This window comes from Muntiacus reevesi, chromosome 1, assembly GCF_963930625.1.
Source record: "Muntiacus reevesi chromosome 1, mMunRee1.1, whole genome shotgun sequence".
In the NCBI taxonomy this organism is placed as follows: domain Eukaryota; kingdom Metazoa; phylum Chordata; class Mammalia; order Artiodactyla; family Cervidae; genus Muntiacus; species Muntiacus reevesi.
The window spans coordinates 82,852,335-82,867,469 of record NC_089249.1 but is presented as its reverse complement, the minus strand read 5'-3'; the positions used below and the strand labels follow the sequence as shown (position 1 = coordinate 82,867,469).

Genomic DNA, 15,135 nt, shown 5'->3' with positions numbered 1-15,135 from the left:
AGTAGATCTGAACTTATATGAATACCCATAAAACAAGATATATGTAGACATAACATGAATAAAAGGAAAGCTGGTTCTACAATGAGGAAAAAGTTAAAAAAAGAAAAAGTTATTTCTTCTAAGTCTCACTAGGAGACAAATGGGATAGAAGCTGGCATAAAAGAGTCTTTGATTATAAATCCTGTAGATGACTCTTCCAATTCTTTAGTGATTCCACTTTATTTAGTGAAATGTCTAGGGAGATGGTGATATAGGAAACTTATAGTATGTTATTTCATTTCTTGCCCTCAGTTTTTTGGCTGTAAAGCTATTTTCTATCCGGAGTTCGCTACGTTGTATTCTATTCTTTTGTGACCACCCCCCACCCCCACGGACTGTAGGTAGTAGCGCGCCAGGCTCCTCTGTCCATGGGATTTCCCAGTAAAGGATTCTGGAGTGGGTTGCCATTTCCTTCTCCAGAGGATCTTCCCCACCCAGGGGATCGAATTCGGGTCTCCTGCATTGGCAGGTGGATTCTTTACCTCTGAGCCACCATGGAAGCCCCTTCCACCCTGAGAGCAGCTCTCAAAAGAATCTGTGTCCTTTGTGAAAACAGGAACCATGCTCAGGAAGCTTCGCCTATTTCTCTCATTCTCCGTCCGGAAAAAGAAATAGATTAAACATCTATTTAAGGTTTAATAGGATTACAGCAGAGTTTGGCACAACATTTTTAATCAACTTTACTTCAACTGGAAGGGAAAAAAATTTAATAGGATTAAAGGGTGCAGAATCGGGCTGACCTCAGAGGCCAAAGGACCGTGACTCCGCGAGAAAGCGAAGAATCTGTTTTGGGACAATTTCAGGCAACAAGTACTTTGCTTTGCCAGCTGTAGAGTGCTGACCCAGGGTTTGGCAGTGGCTGACGGAACCGAGAAACCCCCCTACTCCTGCCAGAAAGTTGCCATGGTTCCTACGTAGCGTCTCTTTCTTTTCAGTTTCGTTGTCCCCGTGCGATGACGCACTTCCGCTTCCTGTTGGGGCGGGCTCCCAGTTGGCTGGGTGCTAAGGGGTGAGGGGCTCCTCCTGGGAGGTGAAAATAAGGCGGGTGTGGCGGGAGGGAGAGAATCCGCGCGGTTGCCCCCTTTCCTAAGCACAGAGAGGCTGTGCCCAGTCCCCGCCCCAGACCATCCTGGGAACTTTTGCGGTAATTAGGAGGGGGAGGGGGCGCCCGCGGCGCGCCCCGGTTCTTCCGTGCCCGGCCAGATTAACCTCCGTGGGTATACCCTGCTACTGTCTCGTTTCTTCCCTATGGCAGGGTTTGTATTGGCAAAGAGAGCGGGGGAATCTTGATAACGAGTCACGTGTACCTTCCAGGATATGAGGTATCACGTGTCCCAGACTCCTCTTCTGAGCCCGTTGCATTTCCAGACCCTAAATAAGCCACGCGGTTCTGTATTCTATTGTGTTTCTCTTTCTCAGCTGGTCTCTATACTTTACTTCCCTTTTCTCCATCGTACTTTAGGTCCTGCAGATTGAAGACTTAAATCCAAGGTCATGGCAAAACATCTGAAGTTCATTGCCAGGACTGTGATGGTACAAGAAGGGAACGTGGAAGGTGCATACAGGACTCTGAACAGGTAACCGGTTGGGGACCAGAATCACGACTAGGCCAACCAACTCTCTTGAGAAGTGTGGTGGTTATTCTATCCCTCCCTCTGTCACTTGCTGTTGACCAGTGCTCAGTCGTGCCTGACTCTTTGCAACCGCATGGACTGCAGCGTGCCAGGCTTCCCTGTCCTTCACTGTCTCCTGGAATTTGCTCAAACCCATGTCCATTGACTCGGTGATGCCATTCAACCATTTCATTCTCTGTCACCCCCTTCTCCTCCTACGCTCAGTCTTCCCATCATCAGTGGGAAGACTGATGAGCGAGTCTTCCCAGTGAGTCGGCTTTTCGCCTCAGGTGGCCAAAGTATTGGAGCTTCAGCTTCAGCATTGGTCCTTCCAATGAATATTCAGGGTTGATTTCCTTTAGGATTGACTGGTTTGATCTCCTTGCTGTCCAAGGGACACTCAAGAGTCTTCTCCAGTAGAATTCAAAAGCATCAATTCTTCAATGCTCAATCTTTATGGCCCAATTCTCACATCCTTACATGACTACTGGAAAAACCATAGCTTTGACTATATGAACCTTCGATGGCAGAGTGAGGTTGTTTCTAACCAGTGCCAGCCCAGGTGTTCACAGTCTTGGCACTTCTCAGTCCCTCAGTTTACTGTCTTTATAAATGAAGTTCTTCCCCAATCCGAACAGTGTGAGGCATATTCATCCACAATCATTCCTTTGATGATGAACCTGAATTCTATCCAAGACTTTAGGAAAGAGCCGAAAGGGAAAACCGAGTTATAAAATTGCTAGTGAGCAGGAATATAGTACATGATACATGGAAAGCTGAGTGAGAGATTGGTGTGGGACAAGACTAATGGAAAAGGTGAACTCAGATTTGGGATCTTAAAGGAGCAAGCAAGTGATGGAAAAGTGAAACAGTTTCAGAAGATAGGTTACAACATAAGCAAAAACATGGAAATAAACTGGCTGAAGTGGAGGAGCTGTATTGAAAGGTTTTGAATGCTAGGCTGATCCCTAATAAAATTATGTTTTCTAAAGAAAATAGTTCATTAATCTTCTCTTATCACCAGTTTTAAGGATTTTGACTTTCATTTATCATTTTCTCTCCCCAATGAAGCAGAGTTTGGAGAAACAAATACTCGTTGAATTGAATTATATGAAAGAGATAATACATGAGCTGATTTTCTGCCTTAAGGCCACTAAGGTGGTTGCTTTATTAAAGAAGTAAGAGAAGCCTGGGAAGATTAAGTTATATTCCTTGGGTTACAATTATTGAATGGTTGAAAGGAGTATAAAACACACACATTTTTCTAGTGCAGTATTCTTTGCTCCACGTTATAGATTACTTACTAGCTTCTGTGGAAATGGGGAGACCTATGGCAGTCATTCTCCAGTTAAGAATTCTTATATGATTAGGTTTAAATGTAGGTGGGGTTCTTGGGGACTAAGTAGATAAATGAAAGAGAACCTACTTCTTAGCGAAGCAGAGAGTTCTAAGTGTGGCGGGCTGGAGGGCAGAAGACCATAGTAGGTGAGGACAAAGATGCTGTCAGAAGCTGTGTGATTGCGAAGCAGTTGCAGGCTCAAGATGATTTGTATGTCTTTTAAAAAAGTCAGCCTCATTACCTTTATGGTGTCTGTATGTGCCAGTCATATCCTTGCGAAGAAGCTATTCCCGCTGTACTTTCACTTAAGATGAGAGGATAACAGGGCAAGTAAGATAACCCTATTTCATGTTTCTCCATAACTGCTGTTTCTAGACTCTTCTATTTCAGACCTTTAAGTGGCATGTCTGTGGGAGGGTTGAGATGTCTAATGATCTCTGCCCTTACACTGGAAGCACTAACTGAATATCTTTACAGAGTCTGTAGCTAATTAGCTAGTGAGATGAAATGATGCATTTGGGGAAGGAAAGTCTTCCAGATTACCTCACCCTTTTTCTGACCTCTCCCTTTTAAGTTTTTTTCTGTATGGTTTATTTTGGTGAATTTAGATAGGCTTTCTTGTTGTTGCTCAGTCAGTAAACCGTGTCTCTATCTTTGCAACTCCATGGACTGTAACACACCAGGCTTCCCTGTCCTTCACTATATCCTGGAGTTTGCTCAGATTCTTAATCCATTGAGTCAGTGATGCTATCTAACCATCTTATCCTCTGCTGCCCTCTTCTTCTTTTGTCTTCAAGTCTTTCCTAGTATCAGGGTCTTTTCCAGTAGGTCAGTTCTTCACGTCAGGTAACCAAGGTATTGGAACTTCAGCATCAATCCTTCCAGTGAATAGTTAGGGTTGATTTCCTTTAGAATTGACTGGTTTGATCTACTTGTTTTCCAAAGGACTCTCAAGAGTCTTCTCCAGCACCACAGTTCAAAAACATCGATTCTTCAGCACTCTGTCTTCTTTGTCCAATTCTCACATTTGTACATGACCACTGGAAAAACCATAGCTTGACTAGTTGGACTTTTGTTGGCAAAGTGATGTCTTTGCTTTTTAATACCTGTCTAGGTTTGTCATAGCTTTCCTTCCAAGGGGTAGGCATCTTAATTTCATGGCTGCAGTCACCATCCACAATGATTTTGGAGCCCAGGAAAATAAAATCTGTCACTGCTTCCATATTTTTCCTCTTCTGTTTGCCATGAAGTGATGGGACCAGATGCCACGATCTTAGATTTTTGAATATTGAGTTTTAAGCCAACTTTTTCAGTCCCCTCTTTCACCTTCATCAAGAGGCTCTTTAGTTCTTCTTCACTTTCTCCCATTAAGATTCATGTCATCTGCATATCTGAGGTTGTTGATATTTTTCCTGGCAATCTTGATTTCAGCTTGTGTTTCATCTAGCCTGGCATTTTGTGTGATGTACTCGGCATATAAGTTAAATAAACAGGGTGACTGTATATAGCCTTATTGTACTCCTTTCCCAACTTTGAACCAGTCAGTTGTTCCATGTAAGGCTCTAACTGTTGCTTCTTGACCCCGAGTATAGGTTTCTCACAAGACAGGTAAGGTGGTCTGGTATTCCCATCTCTTTCAGAATTTTCCACAGTTCATTATGATCCACACAGTCAAAGGGTCTAGCATACATAGTCAATGAAGCAGAAGTAGATGCTTTTCTGGAATTCCTTTAGTTTCTCTATGATCCAGCAAATGTTGGCAGTTTGATCTCTGGTTCCTTTGCCTCTTCAAAACTCAGCTTGTATATCTGGAAGTTCTTGATTGATGTACTGCTGAAGCCTAGCTTGAAGGATTTTGAGCATTACCTTGCTAGCATGTGAAATTGTACAGTAGTTTGAACATTCTTTGGCATTGCCCTTCTTTGGGATTGGAATGAAAACTGACCTTTTCCAGTCCTGTGACCACTACTGCCTTTTCCAAATTTACTGACATTTGAGTGCAGCACTTTAACAGCATCACCTTTTAGGATTTTAAATAGCTCAACTGGAATTCCATCACCTCCACTAGCTTTGTTTGTAGTAATGCTTCCTAACGCCCTCCTGGAGGAGGAAATGGCAACCCACTCCAGTATTCTTGTCCTTTAGCTGCCTTTTCTGTATGTGTCGCTTAAATTCTGGCTTCTCCTTATTTCTCTCATATTTTTGATAATAAGTTGCATGTTCTGCAGTTTAATTACAGCAGTAGGTATGACAGCAAAAGAGAAGAAAAGAAGATGGTTAAAGCTTTAGCATGTTTAGAGCACAAATATAGTCTTACAAAGGAAACAGCCTGTGTGTCTACCCAGTGAGATTGCCACAGAACGCTTGTTATATAACCAAGAGCCCTCATTGGTGCCCTAAGATGAAGAGATGGAGATCGGGGGTTGCTGGGAAGCCCTGCATGATTGGCTGACCCTCAAGTAAGGAAAGTCAAGTACTCTGGAGGTGTGCCCGGTTGACCCCTTTTATTCCTGGTAGGAGAGCTTCTGGGTCCATTGAGTCGTCCTGTGTACACGCTGGTCCTGACAGGCTGGCTACAGTAACGTGTGTCTACCACCCTCAAATTCCCCCAGCTCGGGCAGCTTAGCTCCTTTTACATAATCTGTTGAATTTCACTGAAACTGACAGCTGACTGTCCTGCAGTGTTATGTTGCCAGGCACCCAAACTCCAGGCTGATCTATTTACTGTGAGCCTCTTGGTCTGCTAGTCCTTCAACTACCTGTGGACAGAAGCATCATTACTTCTGTTTACTTCATGAGTTCTACACAGCTCTTCCTATATCCTTGTTTATTAGAAATTAGTAGATGCCTCTACTGTAGGGATTCTGGAACTTTTGAGGATAATTTGTGCTATTTTCAGGATAACTAGAAAGCGCAGGGTGAGGAAGGAAATCCTCACCTGGCACCTTGGAACTTATTTGGTATGTGTTTTGGAAATAGAACCATCCAAGGAATACCATTTAGCAACCCCATCATTATGTTAGGAGCACCGATCTTTTCATTCTTTTCCCCCTTCCTCTACTGTTATATTCCTTTGATACTTTTTTCTTGTTTTTCTTTTCTGCCTGACCACACAGGCATTTACTTGATAAGATGATCACTTTTGTCTGTTTCAGAACCCTTTCAAAACTCCAGTAGGATACCTGAGTATGTTTCTAAACTCTTCCTTTTGCATTTCTCTTTCATAGTACTTGTAAACTGTCCTTGTCATTCCAGTAGGCTCCTCTTCCTAGGTGAAGTCATATCTAGGGTCTGTGTTCTTTTCATGTGAAAGTATAGTGTTACTCAGTTAGTCATGTCTCTTTGCAACCCCATGGACTGCAGCCCACCAGGCTCCTCTGTCCATGAAATTTCCCAGGCAAGAATACTGGAGTGGGTTGCTATTTCCTTCTCCAGAGTATCTTCCCACACCAGGAACTGAACCCACATCTCCTGCATTGATGAGTGAATTCTTTACCACTGAGCCACCAGAGAAGCCCAAACAAAGCCTGCTGCTGCTGCTAAGTTGCTTCAGTTGTGTCCAACTCTGTGCGATCCCATGGACGGCAGCCCACCAGGCTCCCCCGTCCCTGGGATTCTCCAGGCAAGAGTACTGGAGTGGGGTGCCATTGCCTTCTCCGAAACAAAGCCTAGACAGAAATAAATACTTAGTTGTTTGGATCAATGCCTTTCCCTTAGTGTGCCATGTCTTCTTGGCTTGCATCTTTTTACTCTAATTAAGGAGTCTGGCTCAGCTTTTTCCTCTCTTATCTTCTTTTTGCCTGTGGGCACCACAGTAATTTGTCTTTTGAACCTCAGTGGTTTTTATTGGAGAAGCAGAGTGCTGTTATAAAGCACGGCACTAAAGACCTGAATTCTACTTTTAGCTCCATTTCATGATCTTGGGCGTGTCAGCCTCACTGAACTTTCGTTTTCTAACCTGTAAAGAGATGCTAGGGACTTCCCTGGTGGTCCAGTGGTAAGATCTCGAACATGGCACAGTGCAGCCAAGAAAAAAAGGTGACGTTACCTACTTAATCCGTTTCATAGAATTATGATTAGGATCATGGATGTGAAAATGCTATCTAAACATGCCATTTTAGTAAAGGTAATGTCGTGGCCTTCTGAGCTAATACTCCCAAGAACTGTGTCTGTTATAAAGTAACTTAATCCCTTGAGCTGTGGACATTTGTCAGTCACCTAGAGCAGTGGTCCCCAACCTGTTTGGCCCCAGGGACCAGTTTTGTGGAAAATTTTTCCACAGTCTGGGGTGGGGGGATGGGCCAGATGGTAATTCAAGCAATGAGGAGTAGCAGATGAAGCTTTGCCTGCTCATCCACTGCTCATCTGCTATGTGGCCCGGTTCCTAACAGGCTTTGGACTGGACCAGGGGTTGAGGACTCCTGACCTAGAGGATTCATTTTTGTCATACATTTACAGATATTTGCTCTTTGCCAAGTATTATATTAAATGCAAAAGTGAAAGATTTAATCTGTAACCTTAGAAAGCACACAACCCAGTAAGGGAGATTTTACAAATTAAAAAACCAAACATGTCCAAATACACTGTCTGATCAGTGTTTTAACAGTGTGCTGTGGCATTGGTTCTCCCTGGACCATCAGCTGCGACATCACCTGGGAACTTGCTAGAAATGCAAATTCTTGGGCCCCACCTTAGACCTGTATGAAGTCAAAAAGTGGAGGTGACACAGCAATCTGCAGGTGTTTTTAATTTTTAAAAATTATTTATTTTCGGCCACACTGGGTGTTGCTGCATGTGGGCTTTCTCTAGTTGCTGCAAGTGAGGGCCACTCCCTAGGTGCGGTGCACAGCTTCTCATTGTGGTGACTTATCTTGTGGCAGAGCATGGGCTCTAGGACTTGCAGGCTTCAGTAGCTGTGGCTCACAGACTTAGTTTCCCTGATTCCCAGACCAGGGATCGAACCCATGTCCCCTGCATTGGCAGGCAGATTCTTAACCACCGGACCACCAGGAAGGTCCCAACAATCTGTGTTTTAACAAGTTTTCTAGGTGGCTATTGCATAAGTCTAAACTTTAGCTTGAGAACTACTGTGCTTTGGGAACAGAGGGAATGCATGATTAATTTCTCCTGGATCAATTTACAAATGTTGTTACCCATTGGTTTGGGCCTTTGAAGAATAAGTAGCATTTTATACAACAGAAAAAGAAAGGAAACGGGCTTTCCTGGTGGTCCAGTGGTTAGGTGTCTGCCTTGCAATGCAGGGAACAAAGATTTGATCCCTGATCTGGGAGGATCCCACATGCCTTGGGGGTAGCTGAGTCTGTGCACAAACGTTGAGCCCACATGCCGCAACTACTGAAGCCTGCGAGCCCTGGAGCCTGTGCTCCACAACAAGAGGAGCCACTGCAATGAGAAACCCACAAGTTTTTTAAAAAAGGAATCATTCTAAAGAGCATCATGAACAAATGTAAAAAATAGATATGTGATGTGTTTGGAGTAAACACATAGTTCAGTGTGACTAGACAGGCTTTTTAGGGCAAGTTATTAAAGATAAAGCTAGAGAGAAAAGGAGGATGAAGCTCAATTATTTAGGGCTTTGAGCTTAGACTAGTGGTTCCCAAATTTATGTGCACTTTGCAATTACTAGGGGAACTTAACCCTGCTCATGTCCCTTCTTACTTGTAATTTAGTTGGCCTAGAGTGAGGCTTAGGTTTTGGAATTTTTAAAAGATACCCAGGTGATTCTAATGTACAAACAAGTGGGAACCACTGGGTTAGACTATTTTGTTTATTGGGAACAATTTTTCTTTTTTTAATATCAGAATGACATGCTCTGATTTATGTTTTAGGACAGTAATTGGTGTAGGGAAAGAGAATGGAAATAGGGCAACCTGTTTATCCTTCACAATTCAAATGAAGTATCCTTTAGGAAGCTTTCATAACCACCTTATCCTCAAGTCCTCTCCTGTGGGCTTCTATAACTATATTTTCCTTATCTTTGCATCTGTCACATTCTATTGTAACTCTTTTGTCTTTACTAGACCACGAGGGTAGGAACCCATGTCGAAGTTTGTTTTCTACCCTCAGCAGTTAATGTAGTATCTGGTATAGAGTTGATATTTCATAAATACTTGTTGATTAAGTGACTAGTTAGGTGATTATTTCAGTACAGGTATAAATAAGGATCAAATTAGAGCTGTAACCATAGAGAAAGAGAGAAGGGAGAGCTCTAAGAACTATTTCAGGTTATAGAATTTATAAGATACTGTAAATGTGGGTGTAGGAAGCAAAGAGGTCCTAGTCCAGGAACATGAGATTTTAACTTGAGTAACTGATGATGCCATTAACAGAGAGTGTAGAGGAGGAAGAATGAATTTTAGTTGGAGATAATAAGTTTGTTTTTTTGTGAGGTTTAAGGCAATTGGAAGCATCAGCCTAGCCCTTAAGACTGGAACTAGAGATAACAATTTAAGAGTCAGCAGTGTCTGGGTCAGTTCTCAAGTGTGGCTCTACATTAGAATTACCTGCGGGGTATTTAAAAATATACCCAGTATATAACCCCACTGTAGACCAATTAAATCAGAGTCTCTGAGGAGTGGGACCGAGGCATGAATACTTTTTAAAGACTCTTAAGGAGATGATTCTGTCGTGCATCAGGGTTGAGGCCCATGTTATAGTTTAAGGGAATCATGTAGAACCAAAAAGAAGAGAATTTATAGTCAGAACTGGAGCAATACCAACATTTAAGGGTAAGCGGAGCAAGAAAGACAGCATTGGAGACCCTCTGTGGGCAAAGGTATTGGGTCTTTGGTGCCCTCCTTTTCTACTGTACAACTCTAGTGTTAGACCCACTTCTGGGCATGACTGTGTTTTCAATAGAACCGAAATTATCTGCTCCTTCCACCTCTGGGAGTTTGAGGCAGTTCCCTTGCCTCCCATCTCCCTGCCATTAAAACCTAGACAAACTGAACTTACAAATCAGCAGCAGTCTAAAAGATCCCAAAGGATGGTGGTGCCCATGTCTATTCACATTTGTAATGTACCCAAAGCTCAAATCTTTTCAAGCTCATGTTCAATCTATTATTGTTACCTTGGGCTTCTGTATAACATAGCAGCAATACATAGGCTTTCCCACTGAGCAGAAGGAGCAGGTAGTTTCTCTTATTTTTATTTCCTGCTTCTGTCTCCCCTCTAATTTTGTGCTTAGTTGTTCAGTCATGTCTGACTCTCTGTGACCCCATGGACTACAGCCCGCAGGCTCCTCTGTCCATGGGAATTCTCCAGGACAGGATACTGGAGTGGTTTGCCATGCCCTCCTCCAGGAGATATTCCCAAACCAGGGATCAAACCAAGGTCTCCTGCATTGCAGGCGGATTCTTTACCGACTTAGCCATCTCCAATTGTGTTTCTGACTGACTTTTTATGTGTAATGAAAGGAAAGGGTAGGCAGGAATGGGGTCATGTAAACAATGCAAGATTGGAGGGCAGTAGCAGCAGGTGCCTCCAGACTTCTCAGGACCAGCTGATGATGGGTTGAGAGGGAGGGACAAATTGCAGATTGGAGCCAGAGCACTCAGGAGCCTCAGGATGAGGTAAGTTATAGAATAAGCCCCTGTGTCTTCTTGGCTCAGTGAGAACAAAGAGGTGATTTTGAGGTATGCATGTTATGAATCCAGCAAGAGAAACTGTTGAAGTAGTTAGGTGGGCAGGAAAAAAAACAAACTGAGGTAAATTAAGATGAATGAAACACAGTTTCTGCCTTCAGGGATTTTCAGTCTAAGGAGAGAGACACCTGTATAAATAACTAACAGAATGGCAAAATGAGATAATCTCTAAATAGGTGTACAACAAATGATCTTCTCTCTAAGATGAGAGAGGTTTGTGGAGAGATGGTATCTGGATTTGGTATCAGAAAGATGTGAAAGGGAATTCCCTGGTGGACCAGGGGTTTGATCCCATGCCTCCACTGCAGGGGGCACGGGTTCAATCCCTAACTGGGGAACTAAGATCCCATATGCCATGTGGTGTGGCCAAAACAAATACATAAATAAAAATTTAAAAAAAAAAAGATGTGGAAAATCTCCCAAGGGAAAAAAAATTGTGGAAAATCTTGAAGGTTGGCAGTTTGGAGCTGTGGATGGCATTCTAGGCTGAGGAAGCAGCCTTGAGTAAAGACCTGGTATTTTTTTTTTTTTTAAAGCTGCTACAAACACTTTAAAAAAAAGACTTGGTATTAATGTGTGTTCAGGGAGTAGTCAGATGTGTGGCTGGAGCATGTGGTACATAGGAAAAACATGATTGACGCTCTTATTTTGATGCTCCTATCTGTATCACTGGTGTGATAAGGGCCTCTTCTTTCCCTGTATGAAGTAGTCCCAGAGATTTCCCAAATGTACATAATTAAGCTGCATCAGCTCTTAAACACAGCAGGGGTGGACTACATTCTCCTCTTAAGGACCAGGTAGGAATCACCTCTAGTTTAATTTTTTTCCTACTGCAAATGACTTACCCCATTTGAAGATTCTGAAATGGGTGAGACCATTGGTTGAGACCCCCTGCCACTGCCGTATCTCTCAGATGTGTTGTGGTAGGAAATAAAAATGGTTGAGAACATGATAATGACGGTAAACTCCCCAAGAACAAGGACTGTATAATTAATTGCCTTTTTATTTCCCCACATATTACCATTTGGGGCCTGGCCTGTATATGTAGGCAGTGAATGCTATATTGTCACCATTGCACACTGTCATTTTTACAGATACCAATCGTTTGGTCAGTTGACTTCTGATCATTGTGAAACTGGAAAAGAATAACAATAAGTCTAAGCCTCTAACTTCATTGCCTGTCTTTATACAGAATCCTTACCATGGATGGGCTCATTGAGGACATAAAGCGACGGCGGTATTACGAGAAGCCTTGCCGTCGGCGACAGAGGGAAAGCTATGAAACCTGCCGGCGGATCTACAACATGGAAATGGCTCGCAAGATCAACTTCTTGATGCGAAAGAATCGGGCAGATCCGTGGCAGGGCTGCTGAGGCCTGTGGATAGGAGGCCCAGTATGAAAACCCTTATCTAGTTGTCTGCACCTCTTTTCTTCCTCCAATCCCATTTACCTTTCTTAAAATAAACTCAATCACATATATGCAAGAAGCAATTCCACTAGTCAGCAGTGGATACTCTCTTTTATTAAGTCAAAAGACAAACTGAGTCAAAAAGTAGTCTAGGGATAGAATGTTGGTTGCCAAGGGCTGGTTTGACAGGAGGGGCATGGGAAATTATTGTTTAATGAGTATGAGTTTCAGTTTGGGAGGATGAAAAGGTCTGGAGATGGATGATGGTAGAATTTGCACAGCAGTGGGAATGTACTCAATGCCATGGAATTGTACACCTAAATGATCAATTATGGTAAATTTTATGTTTTGTATATTTTACTGTAATTTTTTAAAAGGCAGTCTGAGGTGGGAAATTTTTCTCAAATGTAGTAGAGTATATCTCCCATGTTCTAACTAATTTTTATGAAACTCAAAGCAAGATCTTAGGATTGGGAAAGGATCTGTTCCTCTTTACTGAACTACCCTCCAGCTGTTGGCAGGCAGTTCAATAAAGGGAGAGGAAGCATATGTGTGTGTGGAGTAAGTCCCACCTCTGAAACGCCCATCACCCAGAGTGGTAGAGAGCTGAAATCCTTCCTCAGGAGAATCTTAAAGATACTCTTAACATTTACCCCTGTTTGGTCTTTTCTTTAGTTTTCCTAAAGGAAGCTAATGAAGGGCTGGTAGAAATGAAAGCAGTAGATGGATGGTAGGAAAGAGGGAATGGGGGAGTGTTAAGAGAAAGCCAGAAAAATCTACAGCGGTGGTTCTCAAAATGTGATCTTCAGATCAGCAGCATCACCTGAAAAACAGCTTGAAATGTAAGTTTTAGACCTACTTTAGACCATCTGAATTGGAAATTGAGGTTGGAGCCCAGCAGTCTATTTTAACAAGCCCTGCAGGTGATTCTGATGCCTGATAACATTTGAGAATCATTGCCCTATAGTACTCAAAGGAGATTCCAGGTGGAGGTTCTACCACCGCTCCCTCTCCTCAGCAGGCAATTCCAGGTGAGAGCTGGGGCATCTGACCACTATGGGAAGACCAGCTGCGGTGCTTCCGCTCCTGTTGTGTTTTCTCTGACCTTGGTCCCCTGACAGTCATGCCTGCTAGTACAAAGAGAGTTAGTGCCAACCCCTGTAGAATGCAAAGGGTAGTCACCTCTCCTGACCCTGACTGGAGCCCTCTCAGCATTAAAAAATTAAGTAAAGAGCAGACTGCCTCAACTCCTACCTCTCCACATTACTAGTGTTCAAACATTGCCCCCTTGTGGTATAGCAGCGTGACTTCAGATTTCTTCTGGTTTTAATTCTGTCGTGTTTTTTTTGTTTGTTTGTTTTCACGATAACCATATTTACTGATTAAATATGTGATGGAACAATTTTATACAATCTCATTTTCATAAGAAATAATACTTCTGAATCACCTTTCAATCTCTGAATTTGGTCTTCAGTACCTTTCTTTTGAATGATTTTGAGCCATGCAATGGTATCAACCTGCCACTTGCTGTTGCTAAAGAATAAAGACCTGGCTTCTGCCAAAATGGTAGATAGGAGAACTGGGTCTGTCACTTGTCAGCATTTCCCTGAGGCTAATGTTGTTTCTATCTTCCCTGCAAAAGACTAAGGAATGGCTAAGGTCTGGAATTCGTCTCTGAAATTATGCCCTGCTTGTCCTAATCTCCAATCCTGACCATCTTCCATGTTCCGTGGAGCAGTGAACAATGATGGGTTGTAGCAGGTATCCAATTGAAAAGGCCTCATGTGTGAAATGGGAGTAGGCTGAATGGCTGTACTTGGAGCCATTTGTAGGATGGCTGAAGTCCTAATCAGTTTGTGCTGTTGTGGAAGGAAGAAAGACCTACCACTCCCTGCTCTGGAAGCTAGAAGATACCTCATGGTCACTTAATGAATGGGGATTGTCCTAATCTTATTCCTGCATTAGCTTTAGAAGAGGGGTGGTTTAGTACCTGTTGCATTTCCAGGTAGCGTTAGTGGTAAAGAACCTGCGGGCCAATGCAGGAGACGTAAGAGAGGCAGGTTTGATCCCTGGGTTGGAAAGATCCCCTGGAGGAGAGCATTGCAACCCACTCCAGTAATCTTGCCCGGAGAATCCCATGGACGGAGGAGCCTGGTTGGCCACAGTTCATGGGGTCGCAGAGTCGGATGTGACTGAGCATACATGCAGCACAGCTTAATATTTACACAGTTACGGGATAAAAGATACAATACCTCCTACCTTGATCTTAGGCATCTTTGCCCTCTCTTAGAGGTCCACCTGATTGCCTCTGGCAGGCCTGTTCGGATCATAATTTAAGGATCTTATCTTTGGTGCTCCAGAAACAGCTACCTCTTTAACATCAGACTCTGTTGAGTAACTTTGACGTTGCACTTTAAAGTTTTCAGAAGTGCTCTAAGTACAAAATAAGTATGCCTATGGGTTAACTGAAAATACTAAGGAATAAAAACTCACTATATACTAAACAAGTAAAGTAATAATGGATTACTGTATTAAAATTAGGTAGTTGAAGGAAAAGGAAAAGATGAGAACTTCTAGTATATGCCAGCTACCTAATATACATAATTTTTTACATAGTCAAAAACATCTAGATTCAGTCATGACCTTGGCAAATTATTTACATAAATTCTAAGAATTTAAATCTATCTGATTCCAAATAATGGAAATAAAGTCAGTTCCTAAAAACCCATTTCCCTGTGGGGAGTTGAATCCAGCTGACTGAAAGCACCGAACCTAAATTTACAACCACAGAGCTGGAACTCATTAACCCATTTAACAGACTTTTTGGAGTGACTATTTGGAGCCGCATGGGTGAGGCACGACTTAGCAACTAAACTACCACCACCATTTATGTGACACATTAGTTTTCAATATTGTAGATAAAATGAGCAAACAGGCATGAGTAAGTTGAGCAAGAGGCACCCTCAGTTTGTTACTCAAAGCCAAAATTTATTCATTGTTTCATGCTGCACCATCAGAGAAGGTTGATTTTAGTACATTTTTCTCAAATTTATTAAAAGCCAGACTTTAAA

The 15,135-nt window shown here is 42.6% G+C and overlaps 1 protein-coding gene across 3 annotated transcripts; it reads left to right on the top strand.

Annotated features, from left to right (window-relative positions):
* Positions 1–996: 996 nt before the first annotated feature.
* On the top strand, positions 997–13,526 carry MRPS21 (mitochondrial ribosomal protein S21). 3 transcript variants are annotated; one of them, XM_065905056.1, is made up of 3 exons: positions 997–1,048; positions 1,502–1,616; positions 11,848–13,526. In XM_065905056.1, exons 2-3 carry the CDS (start codon positions 1,534–1,536, stop codon positions 12,026–12,028), a joined length of 264 nt encoding a protein of 87 aa, XP_065761128.1. In that variant the 5' UTR covers positions 997–1,048; positions 1,502–1,533; the 3' UTR covers positions 12,029–13,526. The 3 variants fall into 3 exon arrangements, with proteins under 3 accessions (XP_065761128.1, XP_065761142.1, XP_065761136.1); XM_065905070.1 differs by lacking the exon at positions 997–1,048 and adding an exon at positions 1,097–1,183; XM_065905064.1 differs by lacking the exon at positions 997–1,048 and adding an exon at positions 1,213–1,361.
* Positions 13,527–15,135: the final 1,609 nt, after the last annotated feature.

Bases quoted from the DNA above. Each gene is read 5' to 3' on its own strand.
- MRPS21 (XM_065905056.1), top strand. From the start codon at position 1,534: ATGGCAAAACATCTGAAGTTCATTGCCAGGACTGTGATGGTACAAGAA. The intron at 1,617-11,847 runs GTAACCGGTTGG...GTCTTTATACAG, and splicing joins GCATACAGGACTCTGAACAG to AATCCTTACCATGGATGGGC.